This window comes from Mauremys mutica, chromosome 6 (assembly GCF_020497125.1).
Source record: "Mauremys mutica isolate MM-2020 ecotype Southern chromosome 6, ASM2049712v1, whole genome shotgun sequence".
In the NCBI taxonomy this organism is placed as follows: Eukaryota; Metazoa; Chordata; order Testudines; family Geoemydidae; genus Mauremys; species Mauremys mutica.
In genome coordinates this window covers 89,607,968-89,630,635 of record NC_059077.1, presented here as the reverse complement: position 1 = coordinate 89,630,635, position 22,668 = coordinate 89,607,968, and the positions used below count along the sequence as shown (strand labels likewise).

The 22,668-nt window shown below is 41.0% G+C and overlaps 1 protein-coding gene across 4 annotated transcripts in view; it reads left to right on the top strand.

The window, feature by feature from the left end:
- Positions 1-22,668, top strand: part of SMARCA2 (SWI/SNF related, matrix associated, actin dependent regulator of chromatin, subfamily a, member 2) — a 174,398-nt gene that overhangs the window by 34,218 nt on the left and 117,512 nt on the right. For 3 of the 4 annotated variants that reach the window (XM_045020794.1, XM_045020793.1, XM_045020796.1), the window contains 3 exons: positions 3,648-3,977; positions 5,479-5,586; positions 8,143-8,392. In XM_045020794.1, coding sequence (XP_044876729.1) covers positions 3,648-3,977; positions 5,479-5,586; positions 8,143-8,392 — 688 coding nt within the window. The remainder of the gene's footprint in view (positions 1-3,647; positions 3,978-5,478; positions 5,587-8,142; positions 8,393-22,668) is intronic. The other variant, XM_045020795.1, reaches the window with a different exon arrangement.

Genomic DNA, 22,668 nt, shown 5'->3' with positions numbered 1-22,668 from the left:
AACACTTGGCTGGAGGGGTTGGAAGAGGTCAGGTGTTCCCTCTCTTGATTGAGTTAGCTTTGATACCCACCTCCAGCAGGTTTCTAACAATATTTTACGTTACATAACTCTTCAAATATTTTCTGTACATACCACAATAGCCACGACAACCGGCGAGTTCTTAGCTATTGGCTGAAACCACATATGGCCCCCTTCAGCGAAATGCCATGAAGATGGTGATCGCAGGGGAAACATGCCCATCTGGGCATGCCTAAGCAAGTTCCTGGGAATAGATTTGTAACTGTTTAGCCCCTCTTTGCTGCCAGCAGAGGATCGCCTAGGTCACAAGCACCAAAGGGTTTTTAAGGTGCTGGGACTTATCTACATTTTTAGTCACTACATAGAATGTGCTGGTCTTTTTGTTAACCTAAATTTGGGTAGATTTAGAACAATTTACACAATTCACCAAGTTACCTGCACTTCAGAGAATACTGATATTCACCAGCCCTATTGTTCTTAAATTAGCTACATTTTTCTTTTGTGACCCTTTTATCTCTTACATAGAGATAGGAAAAGAGCTATTAGGTCACATTATCCATCTGCCTCCCAATGTAAGATTATCCCCTACAGTATATTTCTTCAGTCATAGTTTTGAATGACTCATGCACTTCCACCCCTGTCCTTCAGCAGTTTCATAAGAGTCAGTGTTAGCACCAGCATCCTGGCCACATTCCAGTTGGGAAAACTTTTATATGTTGCTGACCAAAAATTCTCTTTGTAACTTTAGTTCTTCACCACATGTTCTAAGCTGTTAGGTAGTATTGCTGTGCATTGTGAAACACACGTTTTCTTCCCCATGGTGGCTGCATTTCAGTGGTGAGTGAAGTGTTATTCATTCTAAGTTAACCCTTTATTTGAAGTTAATCATATTACTCCAAGATCAACACCCCCTTTTCCCCAAGCCTTGCCTACAGTGAGCTTTTTTGTAAAAATCTGCCATTGCTGTAGCACTGATGCAGTTCCATCAGAGATAGCCATGGTGGGAGGGCTAGCATCAATGGCCCAGAAGCATTTCCCTCACCATGTTATGTTGGTGACACAGTGGTAACAATGCCTAGGCCAGTGTACACTGATGTGTCCACCATTGCTACAACTAGTGGAGTTACACAGATATTAGAATGACAATGGGAAACTTTAAGAAAGAACTCAGTGTAGAAACAGCCTCAGCCCATACTGAATTCTTTCCTTCCTTCGGTATTGGCACCTTTTACATATCTGTTGTATCTTTCTTTTACTTGTAATATAGATAAGCTGTGTATTCAGTTCATCCATACTTTCCTCAAAGTCTGTCTCTCTGGACTATTACATTTCTTTGTATTACTACGTTATTGTTAATTGGATACAGGTAGGATGCATTGATTTTAAATTGACAATTTAAATCGGCAAGTAGGAAATCATTGATTTTTTTTTTTTAATCTTGTTTTGCACATTTGTACTTTAGTGATTTTTCTAAAGAATGGTTCGTTCTCATTGGTTGGTATAACCATTAAAAGAGCTTGATTTGCAACCAACTATAGTCTTAACATTAGATTTGGTACTTCTTTTTGATAAGCAGCAGGATACTCTACAGCCATATGCGGTTATTTAAACAAAGTTTAATATGCATTTATTCAGAGTCTTAGTTTTTACGTTTTTAAATGGTGAAGGAAGCTTTTTATTTACTAGAATATATTTTTCCTCAGGGTTTGTGTCAAGCTGCATTTGGATAGAAATTTGGAATTCAATTAAAATGTACAATACCAGCATTTTAAACTTCTTGTGTTCTTTAAATGTACTAATACATAAGGAAAAAAATGAGTTTAGCAAAACCTGGTTTGCATTTATAGGTAACCAATTTATTAAAGGAAGGAAGTCTAGCAGTTTGACTACTTACTGCCTCCTGAGCACCCCATCCTGGGGTCATCCCATCTTTACTTCCCTTTCATCCAGGTCTCTTTAAGAACTGTCTCCAGTGACCTTCTAAGCTCAAATCCTTTGATTCACTCTTCACCAGTTCTCCTCAGGGTGGCAAGAGAGTTTGTCAAAAATAGAACTCAGAAGTTCAAAACAAACACACTGCTCATCTTCCCTTCTTTAAATCCAGTCACAGGTTTTACCTGGCTAGGGCTCTGGAAGTACCAGACTTGCCCATCAGAGCTGCTGCTGCTGCTTCCACCAGACTCCTATCCTGAGCTTCCCCAACTCGCTGCCAGACTGCTTGCTTCTGGCAGTCTCTCTGCCCCTCTCCCTGGTTGCTTTCTGCTGCCTTTTATATTATTTTATATTGGAATCACCTGATTCCTCTCAGGTGGCATTTTATAATCTGGGCTGGCTTAGCCCCAGGCGTTCCAGCCCATATGCAACACACCCTATAACACCAAGTATTAATGGTAGTTAGAGAATCGGCAAATTGTTTCTGGTCATCGTGGGCCAGATTTTGAAAGGTATTTAGGTGCCTAAAGATGCAGATAGGAGCCCAGTGGGATTTTCAAAAGTGCATAAGCAGGGTAAGTGCCTCACTCCCATGAAATCAAGCAAACTCTGCCACTCATTGTTTTACATATGGGAAGGCTGGGGTTTAGTGGTACTTTTACACTTTGCACAGATGATCTGAGATGTAAATAAATAATATTTGTACAGTGCAATCAAAATTCACACTGATAAAGTCAGAGATGGGACTAGAATACACAAGTTCTACCCCTTTTCCCTAGCCCTGTGCTTTTTCTACCAGATCTTTCACAGAGCACCAACACCTCAATTGGCTTTTTCAAAAAAAAAATTTGTTCAGAAATGGCTCTTACAATTTCTCCAATGTCCAGATAGTGAACGATATTGAGTATTTAGTCACTATTGGGGGGAGGGATAGCTCAGTGGTTTGAGCATTGGCCTGCTAAACCCAGAGTTGTGAGTTCAATCCTTGAGGGAGCCATTTAGGGATCTGGGGCAAAAATCTGTCTGGGGATTGGTCCTGCTTTGAGCAGGGGGTTGGACTAGATGACCTCCTGAGATCCCTTCCAACCCTGTTATTCTGTGATTCTAAACTTTAGCCATTAATCAGCATAAGGTGGCACAATTGTACCTAATTACTGAAGGGTGACTTACAAACTGCCTGTTTTTATAGCTTTATTTTGAAGATATTGTCAAGGAATGCCTAGAGTAATGGGCAAGTGCTTCTTTTCAGAGAAGATATGTATTCAACAAAATAAATAAACATTGTGCAATCTGCATAAACTGTATAGTAGGCAAGCTTCAAAAATCTTCCAGATGAAAATTTCCCCCACCTCTTCCGTGAGCCAGTGCCTCATCATGGTGGTCAGAGTTCCCATCCTGTTTGGAAGCACTGTGTTTAAGATGGACAGTTTGGTTTTAGATGCCTTACCCAAAAAACATGAGGGGTTATTATTTTAAAAGAACCATGATATCTGGTGCAAGATTAAGTTCTGGTAGCCTTCTAGTTGTCCCAAGGAACTCCAGATCTCCATTTCTATCTTTACAAAAAATATTATCACTATAATACCTAATGAGAAAATATGTATGATTTGGGTATTCATAAAGGTAACAGAAGTTCTGTAGCTCATAAGACTTAGTTAATTGGGAAAGTAAATTTGTGATCCTCCTAACTATTCCAGGTTATATGTCTCCTCACCCATCTCCTTTGGGAGCACCAGAACATGTGTCCAGCCCAATGTCTGGAGGAGGCCCAACTCCACCCCACATGCCACCAAGTCAGCCAGGACCCATGATACCAGGAGATCCACAGGTCATGAGCCAGCCCAGCAGGGGTCCTTCACCTTTTAGTCCTGTCCAGCTGCACCAGCTCCGGGCTCAGATTCTAGCTTACAAAATGTTAGCTAGAGGCCAGCCTTTACCTGAAAACCTGCAACTTGCTGTTCAAGGGAAGAGGACGTTGCCTGGGATTCAACAGCAACAGGCTCCTGCTAACTACAGCAGACTACCTGGTAAGTACGTGTGGGCTATGAAGCGTGGGTCATATTCTGCCATCAGTTACACCAATGCAAAACTATCAGGATCGGTGGTGGTGTGTGCATGCATGTGAGGGCCAGATTGTGGCCTCAGTATGAGCAACGAGCTTCAGCTTTATATAAGTTGGACTAAGAGTGGCATAAAACCACTGCATTAAAAATACACTGTAAACTTGAAATCTAGTTCATTTAAAAAAAAATGGAGACAAAAGTATTTTTATGTACTTCAGTTGCCCTGGGTACCCTCTATCTTTTTTGTGGTGTTAAAAAATAATCACATTTTTACTATTCTCTTTTAAGTGCTTATATTCCACCCTTATTGACTAACAAAAAAACAGGAGAAATTGACTCTGTAAGGGAAACAGTGAAACTGACTATATGCAGAGTACTGAGAAGTGACCTAAGTAAACTGAAAAATGTAAATATTTTTTTCTTTTTTTCTGTCATAGTGATCTTAGATATTACAAGCAACATAGTAGGTAAACACTTTTTAGACAGAAGCATGCTTTTTGTTTCTTAAACTGTGAACTTTTAAATACACTTACTGCAGAAAAACCCTTTGCATTTTCTGAACAGGTCTTTGTTTAAAACGCCTCAAGCTTGGGGGTGTGGATCCTTTTGTTTTGTTTGTAATTCACATACAGAAACACCGTGTGGTGACGGTCCATCATCACCACCCTTCCCATCCTCATCCCCTGGAAAAAAGTTTATCCATCCAAGTTTATGTGCATTTTTTTCATAATAGCTGTATCCTTAAGGAAGTAACCTGTATGTAATTTTAGCTTTACATCACTTTTTGGGTTTAGAAGCCCTTAAGACTTGATGATGCCTTATGAAAAAGAAAATACCAAAATTATTTAGAGACAGTTTTAAGTATCATTTATCTATTACTTTTGTGTGTGTCTCTGTTACTAGGGGCTATGAAAATTTAATCTTTGTTTTTAACAGTTAATCTCCTCCTGCTGTTTATTACCCACATTAAGAAGTTATCCTCTGTTGGTGACGTCATAGTATCTACCAAACAGAGGATTATGATTTTAAGCAGGGAATAAGCAGCAAGAACAGATTTCAAAATATGCAAATTTTTTAAAGTTAAAGATTTCTATGAACTATCTGTGGATGAAATATGTTTGTGTTTGCCTTACGTGCTAGTCAAGTAAAATTGATCCCAAATCACTTTTCTATAGTTAAAAATTGGGGGTTAAAATGATTCTCTTTTTCTTGTTAATAACAGTTTTAATAACACTGCTGGTCGCTTTATTTCAGTGTACATGGCTTTGTCTTCCAGTCTTTTTTTAGTAGATTTGATTTAAATGCACTTCATTACATTTATATTTCACACAGCAGAATCCACTTAAATCTGTATTTAATGCCCCAAATTGTATTTGCATATATAGACTTGTGTGGCAGAAAGTGGAGTGATTTCTGAATGCATAGAAATGCTGTGTATTTTAATACGTTTCTTTCCTCTGTCGAGTTGCAGGTATTGGGGTGCATTCAATTCCTGGTCCCCCAACTGGGCCAGGACCTGCTTCAGGAGTGCCAGGACATGCAGCCGCCATGACTCCTAAATCTTGGGCAGAAGGTAGAAGAGAGTACAACAATAATTTTGTACTACACAGTTAAGGTTAAACTGTGTCGGCAGGGCTTTGGGAGTAGGGACAGGAAAGGAAGTGGGGAGATAAAACGGCATAAAGAAGAAATAGTGCAACCTTTACTTTGCCTCACACACAAATATCAAGGAGTGTCCTACAAATGATCAGACTGTGAATGACTTGGGCGGATGAAATTATTGTTGCTGTTAGGCAGCCTGAACATGAAGCTGCTTTCTACAGTCAGAATGAAATATATAAGCTGTTTGAGGGACAAGCATAAAACCTAATAAACAGGTAGTTACAGTCTGAGCATGCTTAATTGCAGAAAGCTGTTCAGACCATTTTTCTGGCTACTGTAAACAAAAGTTTTCATGCAATGGGTAAAATTCGGCTTGCTTTTAAAAAAAAATGTACTAAATTTTAAAGTCTTCAAGGATTAAGAACAATGTTACATTGTTCTGCTAGATAACCTGCTTTATAATCTGATAATCTGGGAATACATTTAAAAACTATTGTTGGGTTTTTTTTGGTCCCCACCTACTTGAAAATGGAGCAAAAGAAGCAAGGTGATGGGCGAATGAAGAATATCAGTTTAATAGTAAATGTTCCTTTGTCTGGAACATTTTTGTTCAAAAATTAAAATTTTTTTTTAATGCAGACACTGATGTGGTACAGATTTCTCCTATTAAAAAGCTCCTTATTCTGTGTCAGTACTTAAAGGGAATTACATCTTGGAGGAAATGGGGACTAAATGATGGTTCACTATCCTAAAAAGAAATGTTGTCAGATGACACTTATCACTCTCTTTAAAAAAGAGACAAAATACCGCTGTCTGGTCAGTTGTAGCATTACGTTCCTTCGCATGCTCCAACAAACTGAGCTCCGAAGATGAGCCATCTTCTCCAGATGGGTTTCGGGTCCTGGATCTGAAGTAAACTGATCCTGGGATTGAGGACAGATTCTGAGATTGTGTTTCATCAATTGAATTATTATATGCCAACCCCCGCACCCCTTCAAAAAATACGGCTTTATTGTTGCAGATATCTGTTGTTTTCAATGTCTCTCTCCCACATCTCCATCAAATCAGTAACTACTCGTCCATGCACAGAGGGCCATAAACTGCAGCACTTCCCTATCTATCTCCTATTGGATGCTACTTTCATGTTAAGTGATGCATTAAACTTTTGAAATGAGGAGAGTGCTACAGTTTAGAAGAAAAATCAAGCACCCAATACTTGAAATATTTATTTACTTATATTACTATCTTAATCTGGGGTAGTGTGTGGGTTTTTTTAAATGTAATTTTACAAGTACACCTCTACCCCGATATAATACGACCCGATAGAACGCGGGTTCGCATACAACACGGTAAAGCTCTGACTCTCTGCTCTGAGCAGCGTGTTAAGGGTGTCGGCCAGGCTGGGGCTGAGGGGTTTGATAAGGGACAGAGGGTCTCGGGGGCGGTCAGGGGCAGAATCTGGGGGGCAGGAGCTGTGGGAGGGCACTTTTGGGGGCCCTGTAGTCTCAGAGTGGCCTGGGGGATTAGCGGGGGGCCGGGAGCAGCCCACTCTGCTTCCCTTGCCCCGGCCCCAGCCGCGTCGCTCGGGGGAGGGGGCTTGGGGGAAGGGATCCCCCCGCACTCACCAGCAGCGGCAGAAGCGGAGCAGCCCGGCTCCAGTCTACTCCACCCTGCCAGCTCCCAGCCGCAGCAGTCCACTTCCCGCCACAGGTGAGTATGGGGGGCGTCCTTTCCCCAACCTCCCCGCTCTCACCTGCAGCGGGAAGCGGAGCACCGTGGCTGGGAGCTGGCAGGGTGGAATGGACTGGGGCCGGGCTGCTCCGCTTCTGCCGCTGCTGGTGAGTGCCTGTCAGGGGGCGGGGAGGGGTGGATAGGGGTCAGAGCAGTCAGGGGATAGGGGGTGGGATCCTGGGGGTGATTAGGGATGGGGGTCTGTGGAGGGGGTGGTCAGGGAACAAGGAACTGGGGCGGGGGGGGGCAAAGCAAGTTTGATATAACGCGGTCTCACCTATAATGCGGTGAGATTTTTTTGTCTCTCGAGGTCCGCTTTATATGGGGGTAGAGGTGTATATTAAAATATTGTAAAGTATATAAAAGTAGTTGTTTTAATAAAGTGAATACTGCTGACATTTTTTCTGGCAGAGCTGTGGAAAGAAGCTTGCTCTTGGTACTAGCCAAATTCTGCTCCTGGGTGTATTTTCATAATTGACACGGAGACAGTGCCCACATAAGAGAGCAGAGTTTGATCCTCTGCCTAGATCTACCCAGTGCTAGAAATCTCTTGCTGATACAAACTCTACACTTAAAAAAACCCCAAAGACGAAATGAAAATATAGCCCTAGTAAATTGTCAGTTGCAATTGCTATTTTTGGATTACTTTCTGTAATGTCCACTACAGTATATTCTTCCTATCTCAGTGTGTATTTTTGTTATCTCTGAAAGTTTGTCTTTGGTGCCTAGCTGCAGATTTTTGTGTTCAAAATAAAGCTGCTCTGTTTTTCACATGGCCACATTACTTGTTTTGCAGGTCAAGGCCCAGATATGAATGTTGCCAGTACACCACAAAAGCTTGCTGTACCACCTCCTAGTGGAAGGCCTTCACCTGCCCCTCCTGCTGCTCAGCCTTCTGCAGCCATGCCTGGTCCTTCTGTACCACAGCCAACACCTGGACAGCCTTCACCTATCGTCCAGCTGCAGCAAAAACAGAACCGTATCAGCCCCATCCAGAAGCCACAAGGATTGGATCCTGTTGAAATACTCCAGGAGCGTGAATACAGGTAAAGAGGGATACATGAGACTTAAACCGTACATGCTTCAGAGTTGTGTTTGTGGACACTAGCTAGTCTCTCTTGCAATTGTAGCTCATAAAGGTCATAATTAAAATAATTCGTTTGAGAGGGGCCATAGTAAAAACTAATATAGGGACGTCAAACTAAAGAGTGATTCTAAAGTTTAAAGTTAAACATGTGCTCAAGTGCTTTGCTGGATCAGGACTGAAAGGACTCAGGTTATGAAACTAAAATCCTTAGACTCAACATGGAGGTTATTTTAGCAAAGGTTACAATCACAAAAAGTATTCAGAATTATAAACAAAGGAAAAAAAGACAGCTGGAATCCAGGGGTGGGGGAGGGGGATCCTTAAATGCCAAGGACTCAAGTATGTCTTCCAATAAGTGAGCATTCAGCCCAAGTGATTCCAATAGAAAGGAACAAGGTTTAACACAGGGGTTCTCAAACCCCTTTCACACATTAAGCCTCCGAGTGCGACCCCCCCTTATAAATTAAAAACACTTAAAAAAAATATTTAACACTATTGTAAATGCTGGAGTCTGGGTTGGAGGCTGACAGCTCGCAACCCCACATGTAATAACTTTGCGGCCCCCTGAGGGATCACGACCCCCCATTTGAGAACCCCTGGTTTAACAGATGAAATGTAAAATGGAAATTAGGAGGGCCAGGGTGGAAGTCAAAAAACAAAAAGTCAATAAAAAACAGGAAGTTTGTCCAATGGAATGTGGGTTGGCTGATCCACCAGGGAGTAAAGAGCACAAGCAAGCAAGCCAAAACGAAGATTTAAAAAAATACCAAAAATGAGATCCTTATGTTCATATTTAGGCTCTTAAATAAAAGTGTCCTGACTAAAAAGTACTGAGGATCCAGGAGTGTCTGTTATAATAGCATATCAACCTTCATACTTAATTATTAGTATTTAATTGTTTGTGTTACTGTAGCACCAATGAACCCCAGTCATGGACCAGGACCCAGTTGTGCTAGGTTCTGTACAAATACATAATAAAAAGTTGTCCCCTGCCCCGAATGCTTACAATCTAAGACAAGAGACCACAGGTGCAGACAGAGCAACATACAGGGGAGTACAAGGAAACAATATGGCGGTATTGGTCAGCATGATAGGCAGGTGTCTTCAGGGCCTACCTAGGGTTAAGAATAAACTTCCCCTTCGGGAAGGTGTTCGTACTACAGTTGCCCATTTATAGGCACCTTTTTCTTAAACCTCTCATATTTGTCACTGTCAGTGACAAGCTACAGACTAGATGTTCCATTTGTCTGATCTGGAATGGCAGTGCCTATGTTCCAATTACTGAAAGGGTAAAGGCCTAAGGAAATAAAAATGGAAAGCAGGATCTAATGACATTTGTTTTAGGAATGTGCTCAAACTTTACAGATATCTAAGGGAGGATGATTGAGATGAACTTTTATGGAATATGAAATGTTTAGCAGCAATGTGCTAGGAAGGAGGGCTAGTGAGTGGGTGAGGTGTCCACAATAAAATGATTTGGACTCTAATGTTCTGCTTAGAAGAGACCATTACAGCGTAGATAACTTCGTTTTATCTAGAGTGTCATAACTCCTCTTTTGTGATGCAGTTCCAGGATTTGCTTTATTCCAAGCTTTGTTTTCTGAGAGACACAATGATGAAAAAGCCCAGTTTTGGTGGGCAAGGCTAGTGTGATTACAGTATCCTAAGCAAAACTAGAAAACAGAGCAGAGATAGGGAAGGTCTTCCCTAGGAATACCCCGCAGAGGACAATATATCTGGCATGATTCTGCATTATTGCATCTTAACTGCCTTGAAGGTTGTTTAGAGGTACTTCAGAATGCTGTATATAAACTTATAAAACAGAACTGCCCTGTCAACTAAGAGTTATGATGCTGCTCAAAGATCTACTTAGTATCTGTAGTACTTCGCATAATATGACATTTGTAATGATGCTAAGCAAAAAGTATCTTACTAATGATTAAGAACAAGCCTAACGGTACACTCTGTACTGCTTTTGAAACTGTTTTTTCAGGTCCTGATCCAGCAAAACAGTCAAGCTTTTGCTTAAATTAAGTGTGCAATTAAGTGCTTTGCTGGATTGAGTGCCTAGTGACTAGCATCACTTTTACCTTAACTAGGAACGGCCTTACCTGTTTCATTGTGTAGGGTTATTGAAGTGTAACAGCATTTTCAGAAAACATATATGATATACAAAGCTTAGTACAATTTAACTTTGTTCTTATGGAAGGGGATATAGCTATGACATGAGCCAGGAATCCTATGGGCCAGTGCCACACACACTTTAATGTATCAGTGATGGTGCCCCTCAGCCTTCATCTGTAACTGGTTCTTCTCTTCGAACCCTGCTTCTTCCAGGAGCAGAGATTGCTATTTGTGCCAGATTGTATGGCTTAGGGATGTATACAAATGGGGACCTACAGGAGATCACATAGCTGTTCTTGTTCCTGAATTAATCCAGGATTTGAATGTGGATCTCTTAGCAGTGCATTAACAGACTGTGTTCACCTAGAGGCTAGTGTATAGTGTTCTTTGGATTCAAACCATGACTTTAAGACTCTGGCCTGTCTTGAAGGTGCTGCATAGTCACACAACCCCAGCAACACCTCAGAGAGGCATTGTGCCTTGGGAACTCCCCAGTGTGAATGGGAAGATGTGAAAAATGTGGCATGCATTCTTCACAGCTAGTCAACAATGTTGGCTGGTCCAAGTTCGGAAGAGGGGGCCTGACCCCATTCTCTGCTTTTGGGGTGGCTGGTAGTTCTAGCTCCCCAGTTTTTAAGCTTGGAATGCAAGGAATATGACTGCGACTAGTCCTTGTGCAAGGGACAGAAGAGTGTGTTAGGAACCTTGAACAACTGCTTCATCTTCATTGTAAGGCTGCTTGGTTTGAAATAGCCTCACTTTGTATCTTTTGGTTAATCTGCAAAGACATATGTTGTAGGTTTTTGGAGAGGGCTGAGGGTATGCTGCCCTGAATGAGGAGGGGTTGGAAAGAATTTTTTTTTTTTTTGTAGGTGGCAGGCTGGCTGAGTTGTGTATTTTTTTTTCTTGAATGCTGCTGGGGATTTTGTTTTGTTGTACTAAATTTGTTGATAAATTTGATATTGTTAGATAAAGTGAATGTGCCTTTTTGCACAATGGGAGCAGGACATGACAGCTATAGTTAAGGTAGTGTAAGCATTCCCCTTCTCAGAACCCATCGTAGTTGCTGATATGTCTCTGAAATGGTCAGGTATTGAGTTTGGTCTGTGCCTGAAGTTTAAATGTTTTGTTAAACGTTTGAGTAAAAGCCAGTTCATCCATCTTTTTTTGGTAATAAGAGAAAGGAAGAAGGCTTTCCTCATCATAAAAAAATATTCTTGCCACTTCTTTACCAGTTTTACACTCCAGACATCAAGTACCAAAACTTAAAATTTGGCATCTAGCCCTCATTGTAGAAAAGTATCTGAATATTTCAGTGGAACATAACATAAGAACGACCATAATGGGTCAGACCAAAGGTTCATCTAGCCCAGTATCCTGTCTTCTGACAGTGGCCAATACCAGGTACCCCAGAGGGAATGAACAGAACAGGTAATCATCAAGTGATCCATTCTCTGTCGCCCATTCCCAGCTTCTGGAAAACAGAAGCTAGAGGCACCATCCTTGCCTGTTCTGGCTAATAGCCATTGTTGGACCTATTTAATTCTTTTTTTGAATCCTGTTATAGTCTTGGCCTTCACAACAGCCCTCTGGTAAGGAGTTCTACAAGTTGACATCTGCAAGTATTTCTACAAGAAATACTTCCTTTTGTTTGTTTTAAACCTACTGCCTTTTAATTTCTTGTGTTATTAGAAGGAGTAAATAACACTTCCTTATTTCCTTTCTCCACACCAATCATGATTTTATAGACTTCTATCATAGCCCCCTTAGTCATCTCGTTTCTGTTACCTCTGTTCCCCTAAGAACCAACCCAGGGTCACACTTGTATTAGTTTTATTACAATGCCGCTGTTAGGTCAGATAGAAAGGAGATGGAGCTTATTCAGACATGCACATATTCACTGCATTCATACCCTCATGCACCCACACACTACACAGGCGGAGAGTTACCGGAGACAGCATGGAGGCCGAGAAGCCAAAACGTGGTAGATCTGGTGTGTCTGCCTGTGGTCACGAATCCAGGTTGCTGAGCAAGTCAAGGAGCAGCCACTTGTGTGCGTGGCTGCTTCCTTTTATTTTGGAACTGGGCGCTCCTGTCACGTACACTGAGTTTTTCTTCTGTGTCCGTCACCGAGAAGCATTGCCAGGCCCTGTTCCTTTCATGCCTCTTTTCTTTACAGCACTCCAGGATTACCTTCATCAGGCACACCTGTCTCCTGTCTCCCAGGCTCTCTTCTCCTTGCAGTTCCTTTCCGCCCAGTCCCACATACATTCCCTTATCTTCCCCCCACACTCCCTTGTTCACACTCTCTTGGATTTTATGATGGGATATTACAAAGCTTGGAAGTTCATACAAGTGATAACTTGAAAAGGTTGCAGAGCTTGCAAAGGTTACAAAACTTCAAAGGCTATGCTAACAATCACTGAATTTACAAAGTCTGCAAAAAGTTTGCAGAACTTAATGACACAAGTTACAGATTTTACAATCGCATTTGAGCGAAGGTTTTACATAACAGTTTCCAAACTGAAAAGTCCCAGTCTTATTAATCTCTCCTCATATGGCAGATGCTTCATACCTCTAATCATTTTTGTTACCCTTTTCTGAACCTTTTCCAATTCCAGTATATCCTTTTTGAGATGCGGCGACCACATCTGCACCCAGTATTCAAGATGTCGGCATGCCATGGATTTATATAGAGGCAATATGATATTTTCTGTCTTATTATCTATCCCTTTCTTAATGATTCCCAACATTCTGTTAGCTTTTTTTAAACTGCCACTGCTATTTTCAGAGAACTATCCACAATGACTCCAAGATCTCTTTCTTGAGTGGTAACAGCTAATTTAGACCCTGTCATTTTATATGTATAATATGGATTATGTTTTCCAATGTGCATTACTTTGCATTTAAAAACATCAAATGTCATCTGCCATTTTGGTGCCCAGTCACCCAGTTTTGTGAGATCCTTTTGTAACTCTTCGCTGTCTGCTTGGGACTTAAGTATCTTGAGTAGTTTTGTATCATCTGCAAATTTTGCCACCTCACTGTTTACCCCCTTTTCCAGATCATTTATGAATGTTGAATAGCATTGGTCCCAGTACAGACCCTTTGGGGACCCCACTGTTTACCTCTCTCCATTCTGAGAACTGACCATTTATTCCTACCCTTTGTTTCCTATCTTTTAACCATTTACCAGTCCATGAGGGTACCTTCCTTCTTATCCCATGACAACTTGCTTTGCTTAAGAGCCTTTGGTGGGGAACCTTTCAAAGGCTTGCTGACAATTTAAGACCACCGCATGCACTGGATCCCCTCCACATGCTTGTTGACCCCCTCAAAGAATTTTAGTAGACTGGTGAGGCATGATTTCCCTTTACAAAAACCAGGTTGACTCTTCTCTATCAAATTATGTTCATCTATGTGTCTGACAATTTTGTTCTTTACGATAGTTTCAACCAGTTTGCCTGGTTCTGAAATCAGGCTTACTAGCCTGTAAGTGCCAGTATCACCGCTGGAGCCCTTTTTAAAAATTGGTGTCACAGTAGCTATCCTCCACTCATTTGGTACAGAAGCTGATTTAAACGATAGGTTACAAACTACAGTTAGTAGTTCCGCAGTTTCACATTTGAGTTCCTTTCGAACTCTTGGATGAATCCCATCTGGTCCTGGTGGCTTAATAGTGTTTAGTTTAGCAGTTTGTTCCAAAACCACCTCTAATGACACCTCAGTCTGGGACAGTTCCTCAGATCTGTCACCTAAAACGAATGGCTCAGGTTTGGGAATCTCCTTCACATCCTCAACTGTGAAGACCGATGCAAATAATTCATTTAGTTTCTCGACAGTGGCCTTATCTTCCTTGAGTGCTCTTTAGCATCTTGATCGTCCAGAGGCCCCACTGGTTGTTTAGCAGGCTTCCTGCATCTGATGTACTTAAAAAAAAAAAAATTGCTATTACTTTGAGTCTTTGGCTAGCTGTTCTTCAAATTCTTTTTTGGCCTTCCTAATTATATTTTTACACTTCATTTGCCAGAGTTTATGCTCCTTTCTATTTTTCTCACTAGGATTTAATTTCCACTTTTTAAAGGATGTCTTTTTGTCTCTCGCTGCTTTTTTACTTTGTTGTTTGGCCACAGTGGCACTTCTTTGGTTCTCTTACTATGTTTCTTTAATTTGGAGTATACATTTAAGTTGAGCCTCTATTATGGTGTCTTTAAAAAGTTTCCATGCAGCTTGCAGAGATTTCACTTTTTGCACTGTACTTTTTAATTTCTCTTTAACTAATTTCCTCATTTTTGTGTAGTCTCCCTTTCTGAAATTAAATGCTACAGTGTTGGCTTGCTGTGGTGTTTTCTCCTTCACAGGGATGTTAAATTTAATTATATTATGGTCACTATTACCAAGCAGTCCAGCTATATTCACCTCTTGGCCCAGATCCTGTGCTCCACTTAGGACTAAATCAAGAATTTCCTCTCCTCTTGTGGGTTCCAGGACTAGCTGCTCCAAGAAGCAGCCATTTAAGGTGTCAAGCAGCTTCATCTCTGCATCCTATCCTGAGGTGACCTGTACCCAGTCAATATGCGGATAGTTGAAATCTCCCATTATTAATGAGTTTATTTTAATAGCCTCTCATCTCCCCGATCATTTCACTGTCACTATCACCATCCTAGTCAGTAATATATCCCTACAGGATATGTGCCTGTGGTGTAACCAAGTTATAAGCTTTGAAAATTGCCTACTGTGTATGTGCAGTAGCCTCAGGTACAGGCTCTCCTTGCTTAGATTGTGAAGTGTAACACTAAGGAACGTCATACTGCACCTGCATGCATGGCTGATGTAACTGCCTACTGAAAAGTGACCTGAAAGTATGTGTGGGCAGTAAACTTCAGCACGTGTGCACCCTGTAAGAAGTTGATGGAGTGCTTTTTCAGATGTCCAAAGTTGCACAGGATAGGGTATGTACTGCTGCGCACATCTTTCTTGCTGTGAGTGCTTAACTGCAACTAAAAGTTAATGTCATCTTTTTATGGATGATGTAAACATGAAACATTCCTTTAATATTTGCTGTTGCATTGAAGAAATTCATCTAATCTGCCCAGTGACTGGAATTCCTGTGTCTTGGACTTCCTTTCAAGTAGGAAGCTATACAGTTGATTTGACAGTTCCTCAAAGAATGCACGTAAAGGTGCAGTGTGGCATTCTTCTCCATTAGCCATTTGTTAAATGGACCACTACAGATGGAGGAGCAGTGATAGATTCATTAGCATATTATTGAGACTGAAGAAGCCTTGAAACCGATGACATGTCAAGGGGAGACTTTCTACTTTTAATAGATTTCCCCCTTCCTCCCTCAAGAGGACCACATTTTGACATTAAAAAGCGTTGGCTTAAATCAACAAAAAAGCAAGAAAATTGGAGTTTATGTTGCCACTGAATTCACTTGGTGAATTCAGCAGCTCTTGCAGCATATGTTGCTGTGAGATGAAATTAGGGGTATAATTGTTGTTAATCCCTATGTGACTAATGGTAGATGAAAAGAAACTTGGATATTTAAAATATCCATTGCTATAAAAAGTTTAAATTACTACTATGTATTGAGCTGTTAAATTTGCTGTGCTACTTGAAATATGGCCAAAGTTGTAAATTCTTGACATGCTTTTATAAAACTCCATTTTAATACTTTCTTGGAAATAAAGTGCTGCTTTAACCTTAATGAATGTCTAAAACTAATAATGTGTACTGTAATTTAACATTATTCCACTAGGTGGAATGGCTCTCCTCCCCACCAGCATTAATTAAAAAAATGGCACTTTCCAGCATTTTTAATTTATGATCACTGCAAACTATGTCAAATTGATTCATGTTATTACTTGAAAAGCGTCTCCCTTTTATAAAGCTTTCTTGCTTGCTACCTGGCATCCATTTCATACCGCCTGCAGTGCTCTGGCACAATTTCTGCCATTACCCCCAGTTGGTGAGGGAAAGGTGAGAATCACCTACTTTGTAAGGAGATCTCTATCTTCAGTTTGTAATGCAATATCCATGTTCTGTAGAGATGAAGATAAAATGCTGAACTGCAGAGATTAATTAAATGTATCCTTTAAACAGGGTTAGTAAGTACTCCAAGCACTTGAAAAAGGCTGTTTTCTTCTTGACCCTCTTACAACTTAATAGCCTTTAGCATCTTCCCCTGAAAAGATGAATAGTCCAACATATTTTTATCAGTTCGAGGGATTAGAGGATGAGCATGGTCCAGAAAAGTCTGATGCATTTGCTTTAGGTGAAAACTGGTGGTCATAAAATTCTTTTAAAAGTTAATATTGCTGTACATGCAAAAATAATTACCAGCAAACTGCCACTCTCTCTCTCTCCCCCCCACCCCTTCACTACTCCTAGAGATTGGGAAAGGACCTGGGTATCATTGTGAACAGCTCAGTGAAAGTTTCTTAAACTTCACCACCTTAAGCAGATGGCATTAGAATATTTAAAGAATGGATAGAAAATGAAGAAAATATTATAAAACCATTAATTTATATAATAGCACACCTTACCTGGAATAAGTTCAGTCTGTTCAGCCTAAATATACAGAATATATAAAAATAGGATCAGGCCCAGAGAGCATTGAAGAAAGTTATCAGCAAATGTCCAAAGAGCCAGGCCCACCTCCTTTATATCTAGGGTGCAGCTAACAAGCCAGGCCTGGCAGAAAGAATTGGTCTGAGTCAATCAGTGTCTCACTACAGTTCCAGCAACCTGGTCACTGGGAAAGTCAGAGAAACCCTGCCAACCAGTTGCAGTTATACAAAATAATTAGTGATATATAGTGAAGGTAAGCCAGTGTTTTTTGTTCACCCTCTCATGTAATGCAAGAACAAGGGACAGTCAATGCAGCTAAAAGAGAACAGATTTAAAACTAATAAAAGGAAATAAATTATGTATTTTTTTTAAATAAACACCCCCCAAAAAACAAACAGAATCAAAAAGCCACCAAGAAATCCCCAGCCTGTGGAATTCATTGCCACAAAATATCAGTGAGGCCAAGAACTTAGTGGGATGCAAGAAAAAGAAGATGGTATGGAAATGAAAACATTCACAGTTACATTAGATAGGATTGTTTGTTTGTTTTTTTAAATATACAAGAGATCTATAAACTCTTTCTGAAGCATCTGATACTGGCCACTTTTGGAAATAGGGTACTGGACTAGATGGACCACTTGTCTGATCCAATATGGTATTCTTATGTCCTACTTGAGATGTGGGTTACTATATCCCTTCCAGAGAAGGTGCATTGGGTGGCATCCATTGATAACTGTTCAAACCATTTTTTGAAAAATTCTGTGTTTCCACCTAAGTGCCCTGGCTGGCCCCATTTCTGGGTCTCACTTGTCAGAAAGCAGGGCAGTAGTCCAAAATACTCTCAAAGATTTAGCAGATTAGTATTTACCTTTCAGTAAATTGAAGATGCGTCCAGGGGTCTGGCTAAGCTGATGCATATCAATACTCTGTGGTATCAGTTCTCTGTTGTCCCTATAGTTTTAAACTTGTGGTTTAAACTAAAAGTTAAGCATCTGGGGCCTGATCCAGCAGCAGCAAACTCAGTAGGAGTTTTTCCATTGACTTCAGTGACCATTGGATCAAGCCCTTAGCCCTTATGGCTGCAAACACTGTTCAGATGCCTTACTGAGTAAGTCAAAACACTAGCTTGGGGAGGTGTCATTGCACACATAGCGGAAGTCATATTGACTCCAAAGAGAGTAAGTACTTTAACTGTTTCATAGCTGAGGCGTCAGCAGAAACATTCCAGCTATTTTGGGACTAGAAGATTGAGAAAAATCATAGCTATGATCTGGACTCATCAGTATGAGGATAAGCACCAGGCATCTGTGAACATCTCAGAACTGTAGACCTGGTCCACACAAGGAAATTAGGTCAATATAATTATGCCATTCCAGGGTGTGAAAAATCCACACTCTTTGGCGATGCAGTTAAACTGACCTAAACCCTAGATTAGACAGCGCTAGGTCAGTGGGCGAATTCTGCCATTGACTTAGCTATCAGCTCTTGGGGAGGTGGATTACCTACCCATCAACGTAGGCAGCATCTTCACTGAAGTGCTACAGTGCTGCAGCAGCAGTGTTGCAGCGTTATAAGTGTAGATGAACCCTAAGTCTCTTTATGCATCTGTCAGCTGCTAGTCTGTGTGGATGTGCAATAGTCAATCGAATCCTCCTTTATAAGGGCAGGAGGTAGGGAAGCCACTAGACTTTTCAATTTGTTTTTCAGCTGTAACAGCACTGAAATTCCCTCGCAATCACTAAGTCCAGTCAGAGCTAGAGTTGTACAAAATGTGGATTTTTGTAGTGTCATATAGTTAATTGAAAGAACAAAATCTCCCAGTGTTATTTTCTGAACAAATAACTCTCCTGTAGGAATCATAAACTTCTCCTCTGGACCTGAACAAATATCTGTTGCCGTTAATGGAACTCGTTCTTGCCAGAACAGTAACTCCTCTTGATTTACTGTTCAATCTGTATGAAAAACCTGACTGACCTAATTCTGCTTCAATTTTCTGTACTCTTGAGGACACTAAATGAGTCTCCTGCAGTTATGCAGTAATCCAGCCTTTTTGTTGTTTCAGGAAGTTTCAAATCTTGTATCTCTTTATCACACTACCTATTGTAGCCTATTGATTTTGAGACAAAATAGTATGCAGAGAAGCAGTGCTTAAAATACAGATATTAAGCACAAAAAACCCCTCAACATTAAACTCACCTGAGTATGATCATTTCTGTATCTGGTAAATTCTAATGTAGTCCAGCCCTTTCTGAGGATGACCCAAATATATCCATGTGCAATATGATTCCCAATTTTCCTTTGCGGCTCCCACCTTTTCCACCATCACTGTTCTAACTGATAACTTCTTTAAGGAATGTACCTGCAGTAGTGCTTTGCACAGAGTGCTTTTGCCAGGGCCACTTTAATTTCACATGCCCTCAGTCAGCATTTGTGTGATTCTAGTCCATTTCATATAGAAGCAGGTATTTTGGGGTCATCATTGCTCTTGTATATCCCAATAGCCCCAGTAGTCTAACAGGTTACTTGTTTTCAGGCCTTCCAAACTGAGACATCTGCCCTCCTGTTGTAATGGACAGACTACCAGGGTTGGTTCACTATACCACAGAAATGAAAGTGCAAGATTAATGGTCAGTGAACTCTGTGGATTGTGGTAATTTACTGTAACAAAAGGTAAATTTAACACCAGACCATGTTCAAGGCCCTCAAAATATCTTACTACTTCCCTATGTAATGTTAGGGTTCAGTGATTGTCTTCCACTCTAATTTAACACAAGGTACAGCAAAGAGACTAGTTAAGATCTCTTAAAGGGATTTTAAAAAAAACTTCTCTGGTGACATTATGAATGGCAGTTTTATAGCATGATAACGCAGAACTGTACCTGTAACCGTTGCGATGACTCACCCCTGCAGCACCTCCTGCTGGTATCTTCTGGGAATGAGCTCTCCAGCCATCGGCGCACCCTCTGCAGGCTGGTTTCCCACTTTCCCTGGCCCCCCGTGTCCCTCACGACCCAGTGCCCCTTGCACGCCAGAGTACTGCCCTCTGGCAGTACACCCCTGAGTCTCTGGGTTTCCCCTCCCAGGAAACGCCCCCTGCACTATCCCCGCCTCACTTCAGTCATAGGCTACTAGCCCCCGCTCACTGGGGCAGACTGTAGTATAAGCCACTCTTCGCAGGCAAGGTTGGGTTTGGACCCGCTGCCTCTACCTATAGCGGAGCTGCCCCTCTGCCGCCCTAGTACCCCGTAGTGGGCCCTTACTTTGGCCTGCAGCTCTGCTAGGGTGGAGCTCCCTGGCCCTTCCCCAGCACTGCTCCACCCTCGATACCTTCCTCAGCTCCCCAGGCAGCCTGGGCCCTCCCTCTTCAAAGGCAAGAGAGAGAGAGTATCTTTCTGCTCCTGGCCTCCCTGGCCTTTATAGGGCCAGCTGGGTCTGTTTGGGGCGTGGCCCCAGCTGCGGCTGCTTCCCGATCAGCCCAGCTTTTCCCCCTACCCCAGCCCTCTCCAGGGCCGTTTTAAGCCCTTCCAGGCAGGAGCGGGTGACCATCCTGCTACAGTACCCTTAATAGATTATTCATTCTGTAAATGCATTCTTCAACAGAGAATTAACTTATATCGCCACTGAATCTGCTACCTTAGTCAATACTTTTTTCATTGTTTCCATTTTTATTTAACATAGACATATACATAGTGTTGTATAGTACTACTACAACGAAAGATTGCCCAACCAACTATTATATGACCCTCCCCCCCAAAAAAGGGGGGGGGAGGAGATTTACTCAGTTGCGTTTTTTTGTATTAGCAAAATATTACAGTGTTTGGATTGTATACACGTCAGCAGAATATTTTTTCCTTAAAAACCTTTCATGAAAAAAAAAATGTGTATTTTTGCTTTGCTTTGCTTAAGTTTCATGGAAACTGGAGCCTGCAGAAAATTGACCTGTCAATATGTCCAATCCTGCTCTCATTGAAGTCTCTGGTAAAACTGCCACTGACTTTAGTGGCACCAGAATTGGAGCTAGTGTTTTGCCTTTTTACATCAGTGTGCCTTTAAAGTATTATATGTGGGGCTGGTTGCACCATCTATTATGCAGCTTGTGGTCCAAAATATTTAACGACCGGACCACTTAGAATTCATTTAGAAAATCTTGCTGGTTATTGATTATAATCCATTTTTATCTAGTTCATCTCTTTGCCAGAAGCTGGGAGTGGATGACAGGGAATGGATCCCTTGATGATTGCCTGTTCTGTCCATTCCCTCTGAAGCACATGGCATTGGCCACTGTCTGAAGACAAGATACTGGGTTAGCTGGACCATTGGTCTGACCCAGGATGGCTGTTTTTATGTATTATTTTGGAGCAGGGGTGATGTTGTAGAGTAGGAATGGGTGGTGTATGTGGCTTTAAAAAGCATAAGTTACAATTGTCTTTTTAGGTGTGAGCAGTTCTCTAGTTTGGTTGGTGTGACGTTTTGCTTTGTTAGTAAATTCATTTACCAGGTTGCCAACTACTCTATTAATGCTATTATCAATTTCTTACCTGTGTTATATTGTGATGGAGAGAAGATGAATGATTGCATAGGTTTGGCTATGAGTCTGTTATCCTTTTCAGGAGGGAGTAGGATCAGCCTTTTAATTTATGTAATCAGACTTCCCTTATAAATCTCCAGAAGTGTGTATGTCATATGTAGCATGAGTAGACTAGATACATTCTCATCTCCACAGCTTTGTAAAAAATGGGGACAGAAATTCTCTCCTCTGGCTCCTGTTGTTGATTCACTTGCATTGCAATGCAGATCATGGCCCAAAATTTTTAACGACTGGACCACTTAGAATTCATTCAGAAATTCTCACTGGTTATTGGTTATGATCCATGTTTATCTAGTTGAAAGAATTCCGTGGTTGAAATTACACTGAAGTTAGACTGCACTGTATTTGTAAAAGTGCCAAAAAGCCAAAAGGAATATTAAACCACATATACATAGTGTTATTAAAAGTAGCATTTTGGGGTCCATGTTTGTCTGTCATTCACTGCCTGATCAAATATGCTGAATTACAAGTAAAACAAAACGGCTCTTTACAAAGATTATATAACTACTAGCACTACAAACTCAGTTTGGAATTTGAAAGTGAAGGTGTGTTCTTTCTGGCTTGTGCACCATGGTTGGTCTTAAAAGAGTTTGCAACTGGAAATTAATTCTGTGGGGGCTGAGTGAGCTGGAATAGAATCCAGCTTGTACTGTAATAGCTTTGCAATGCCAACAGTTTGTTTAAAGAATAAAGAAAGTGAAAACTTAAACTTTGTCAGTAGAAAAAGCACATAGGATTTTGATCACCAGCAAGACACAGTTCTGCTAAATAAGAATGTTCCATTCTTACACAATCACTATTCTGACTGCAATCACACTTTAAAGAGACCTAAAATAATACCCAATCGTTTTATAACATTTTTTTCTTCGTGCTTAACAAACTGGCCTGCAAACACAAAATGCTTGAAAGCATGAGTAGAATAAATCTGCTGAGTTGCTGTTCCTATACAA